The sequence below is a fragment of the Cariama cristata genome, unplaced genomic scaffold, assembly GCF_000690535.1.
Source record: "Cariama cristata isolate BGI_N322 unplaced genomic scaffold, ASM69053v1 scaffold24133, whole genome shotgun sequence".
NCBI classification, from domain to species: Eukaryota; Metazoa; Chordata; class Aves; order Cariamiformes; family Cariamidae; genus Cariama; species Cariama cristata.
In genome coordinates, this window is record NW_009610523.1 from 7522 (window position 1) to 12404 (window position 4883).

Here is a 4883-nt window from a genome sequence, read left to right on the forward strand (position 1 = left end):
TGGTGGCCGCTGGGAATAGGAGCTTTTTTTTCCCTCCTCTTTCTGTTGTCAGTAATAACTTGTTTTGCATGAAGAGTGTTTAATTAGTTTCAGTGTGTTGCAATATTAACGAGCTTCTCGCCAGGGCAGATGTCTATTCCCCGGAAGCTCTCACGGAGCTATGGCAACCTCCCTGCTTGTTCCTGATGATCCTGGTTTTGGAGGGGGAACCGCAGCTCGCCCCGGAGGTCAGGCAGGCTCCGAGGAAGCAAAGCTTTCCCGCAGTGCTGGCAGGTTTACCTTGTAATGTGCTAATGTGTTGAGTTTCTTCCTGCCATCCTCCACCACCGAGGTGTCATCAAGGTCCCGGAGGATGTAGCTGTCGGTGCTGGTGGCGAACCACTCTGAACACGGAGAAGGGAGAAATGAGACAGCAGCCCAAAGGCAGCACACGCAGCGGGGCCTGGGGCTCCAGGGACCGGCCACACAGTGCTCGGGGGCTGCACAGCCCTGCCGCCAAGGCCTCCGGGGCTCTGTGAAACCAGAGCAGGTGTTTAGCAACAGCCTCCAGGGTTAGCCCTGGCGTGGGGATTTCCAGACTAGAGCAGACCTGGATGGAGCTGGGAGAGGTGAAAAAGGCTCCGCTTGGAGAGGTGGGAGGAGCACATCTTCCCCTCTCCCCGCCTGGCCCCAGGGGCTGTGTGGGACCTGCCTCGTGGAGCACCAGGCAGGCGAGATGCTGCGTGGCCTGCACGTGGCCACCGAAGGTCGGTGGCAGCTCCCCGCAGGGCAGGGCTGGTCGTGTATCTGCGGGGGGGACACACGCTGTATGCACCAGCTGAGAGGAGCGGGGCCCCGTCACTGCGCCAGCCCAGGGCGCTCTGCTATGGAGACTCCCTCTGGCACCGACTACATTCGCCTTGCGACTGCTGCCAGCCCGGGTGCATCTCCATGGCCCACTGCGTGGCACGGAGGCACCACAGACAGCATGGGTTTCTCTTACCAGCATTGAGCTTGGATCTTTCTCAAATTTTGGGAGAAGCAGTTGGCCACTGGGTAGATATATGACAGATCTGAATCTACGGCCAGACAGGAGTCCATGCGCTCAGTTATAGCTGCTTATGGAGAGATGTGTATTAACAAGCCATGTGCAGGCTCAGGGCTGTTTTAGAGGGTACCTGTTCTGGCGTTAAGACTATAGGCTTTAAAGACTGCAAGTCCAAGCATCCCCCTGCTCTGTCTGGGCTTTCTGAAAGTTTCTTCCCAGTTATGTGCCCAGTTATTCCTGCCCACCTGTATCTCGTCCCATCACTCACTCCTGAAGCCCGTCCTCGGGAAAAGGCTGCCCTGATGTCTGCCCTCTTGTCAGTGCTGCTTCACCCACAGCCCTCTGACAGCCACCCAGAGCCACCATGCGACATCAGGTCCTCCACCTGGCTTTAAGGACTGGCTGTTCCAATGCATCTGGTCCTTACCAAGGTCGACGTCTTCCACCCTTGGCCACTGCGAGTAGGGGACATTCTTGCAGAAGGCCTCCAGAATCTTCTCCTTCACTTGGCTGAGCGTGTCCGTGTCCATGGCTCTGACGCTCAGGGAGTCCATCCCGCAGCCTTGGAAGGAGACGTTGAGGTTCTGCAGGCAGAGGCCGAGTTAGGGGTGAGCCGCCCCGTTCTGCTGGCTCCCAAGGACGCACGGAGGCTGCGGCGCCCGCGCAGCTCTCACTGGTGCACTCTGGGCCCTGTGCTGCTGGAAATCAGGCTGAACAAATGTAGTCATCCAGGCTTTACTCCTAGCAAGAGGAGCTGATTTATAGCCCCCGGAGGCTGAAGGCCCCTGTTTGTTGACGGAGCCAGGAGGACACAAGGAACGACACCGCAACCTCCTCTCACTCTGCCTTGCTAATGGGCCTTAGCCCTGACGCGCAGGGACCACCTTGGGGGCAGGAGGAAAGGTCAGCCCCCATAACCAGTCATGTCCTCAGCTTCTTGGCTCCAACTGGTGACTAATGGGACCGCCAAGGCTCATTGCTCAGCCTCTCCCTGACGCAATGGGCCGAGCTCCTTTGTTTAAACAAGCTTTAAGCACGCCGCAGGCTGGGTCTGCCGCAACACTGGAGTCCGCCACCAGCACCACCCAGTAACCTGCTCCCGAGCGTACTGAACAGCGGGACAAGCAGCTGCAAGGGGCTGCAGGCTGCCACAAACACCAGCTCGGACCTCAGGGATGCACAGCTACTGATACAGTCGCAGCAGAAAGCTGCAGGGCAACGACAACCACTATCCTCCTATAAAAAATCCTCTCCTCTTTCGGGAACAGCTGCCACCCCTGTCAAGTAAGGAGGGGTAGAGTCCAGCTGCCTCCTCCTCTCACAAGCTGTACAGACCCAAACACTATGAGGGCAAGGAGGGGTAGAGTCCAGGTGCCTCCTCCTCTCGCAAGCTGTACAGACCCAAACACTATGAGGGTGGCATCTCCCTCCCGCCCAGGGGCTTCGCTCTGGAGCAGCCTCAGCTTGTGTTCTCTGCTCCGTGGTGTGCCCGAACCCAAGGGCAATGCTGCGCCTTCATTTCGTGGTGAGTGCAACCCTGAAGCCGTCTCACTGCCTCACTGGGAAGCCCAGGGCAGGAGGATGCAGACATCAGGAGAGTCGCTTGTGCATAAGCACAGCTGCCTCTTAGGAGGACACCTGGTACACGCGAGAGTTATGGCTGGGATTTTCACAGCCCAGAGGTTCCTTTGCAAATCCTGCTTTTCAGTATCAGGAAACAGAGTCAGCATCCTTGACTGTGAACATTGCGAATGCACAGGTGAAGTCCAGTTTTCTCCATAGCATTGAATAAAGATGTTATCTCGACATTATGTACTATGCAGGTGTTCTTTAAAGCAGAGGTTCAGTTACCAGCAATGTGTAAGCACCAGATTGCCAGTGAGGCAGCACTAACCCTGCAGTTGCTCTCCTTCCCCCATCATCCCCTCTTCATACTTTCCTTTTTCTTCTTGCAAAGTAGGAGGCAGCCACATTTCCCCTGCTCAGACTTATGAAGTCACCATTTCTGCCGAGAAAGCTAATACTTTGCGCCTTGCTGCTAACCCCTCTTGGTCTGCACTGTAAATTTACAGGTCAATTGGTAACAGGAATCTGCAGGGGATGTGGAGCTCGAACCCGCTCTGAGTTACGGTGATGCACATCTGGGGTAACCTACTGACTTCAGCGAAGCTGCTCCAGATTTATACCAGGTAATTGAAAGCAGGATTTGACTCAGGCTTGGGAAAGGCGTCTGCTGAATTCTGTGTCAGGCACGGGAGGGAACTGAGCCCTTCACATGCCCAGCCCTCGTCTGCCCTGTTCCCACAGGAGGCATTATGCAGAACCACTTTTCAGCACTGCTCCTGCAACAGCCTGGGCAAAGCCCTCACCCCAGGAATCAGGTTTACAGCCAGCACCTTCCCACTGCTAGTGAAGATGCCCTTTTGCCAGGAATGGTAAACCTGTTGCTTTAACTCTTTGAATATGGCAGAACAAATTTTCTCACCTCCTCCACCCCTAATCTGAGCTACTTAGGTGACCCACCAAGGGATGGACATGAAAACAGTCATTACAAGCAGTGTTCTGTAGCTGTGGGCTTAGGCAGTGGCAAGGTGCCTGCGCAGGTGTATAATTTACATGGTTATCTCACCTGCACAGGTACCAAATCAGCCTCTTGCACAACTATCTCGCCAGGGTACGCACCCATCAGATCCCCAGGGCGTAGGTACTCACCCTCGGCTTTGCCTCGATGTTCTCCCTCAGGAGCCACTCCTCGTTGAGCGTGTACCTGGCTTTCCCCGTAATGGCATCGATGGAACCTTTGTTAATCTGCTGTTTGATCGCACAGATCAACAGGAAGAAGGGCTCTCCGACCGTCTCCTGGAGAAAGGAAAGAAGACCAAGTAAGCAAACTGGACCTGGTGGTGCTAACTCCTTCCAGCGAAGCGGTGGGGACAGGCTCTGTACGGACACTGGAGGTGCCTCTGCACATCAGGGAGCAGGACTGGTCCACCCCAGGTGCTGCAATACCCCGGCAGGTTCTCAGTGCCAGCGTCCCCGTCCCCCCCCAGCATCTCCCTCTGACGCCACTCAGAAGTTTTCAGACTTGTGGCAATGTGACAACGCAGGCGGGGAAGAGGACATAACAGCCAACAACAGCCGCAGGCGATTTTTGGGAGGGCGAACTGTGATTGTCAACATCAACATACCCCATCCAACTTCTACAGCAAGTACCGTCGGGCTGTGGATTGCCACCAACAGCCTGTGCCAGCATTCGCTGTCTCATGGGCAGAGTGCTCGGGTACTGCTCAGAAGGTAGGGGCATATGCGCAGCTGTGCTGAGTGGGTACGTGCACACATGATGCTCAGCAAAATACAAATGTGCATTAATTTACATGTGAAATTACACATAAACTTCAGGGAGAATCTCGCATATGCTGGTACAGAGATGTTTCTTGCAATCTGACAGGGCACAGACTGTACAATGTACAAAAAAAACAGGAAACGATGGGGCTGACGTACACAAAAATCCAGGTCTACAGAGATATTTGGGCACCCGGCTTTCTCATAAAGGTATCAGCTGAACCCCTCTTTGCACTGCCCGGTTTGCCACTGAAAGCCATGGAAGTGAGCCCACTGCGTGTGCCTGTGGCTCTGGGAACGACTGTTCATACTTCCCATACCACAGCAGAGCCCTGATCACAGCAAAACAGAAAGGATCAGGGTCAACAAGCTGTTCCCATGCGACAGCAAGCAAACACACCATTTAACTCCTTACATTCATCAAACTTTGTCTTACAGGAGAGAGGTGAATTGTGACACTGCTGCAATGAAAACAAAAAACATAGCAGGGACCAGCTATTTGTGATGCGGTTCA

General features: G+C 54.7%; 1 protein-coding gene across 1 annotated transcript in view; it reads right to left on the bottom strand.

The window, feature by feature from the left end:
* Window positions 1–4883, bottom strand: part of PLXND1 (plexin D1) — a gene marked incomplete at both ends in the record, with an annotated part of 21791 nt that overhangs the window by 6751 nt on the left and 10157 nt on the right. Inside the window, 3 exons of the mRNA XM_009697923.1 lie at window positions 280–383; window positions 1455–1611; window positions 3740–3886. Of these exons, the coding sequence (XP_009696225.1) occupies window positions 280–383; window positions 1455–1611; window positions 3740–3886 (408 nt within the window). The remainder of the gene's footprint in view (window positions 1–279; window positions 384–1454; window positions 1612–3739; window positions 3887–4883) is intronic.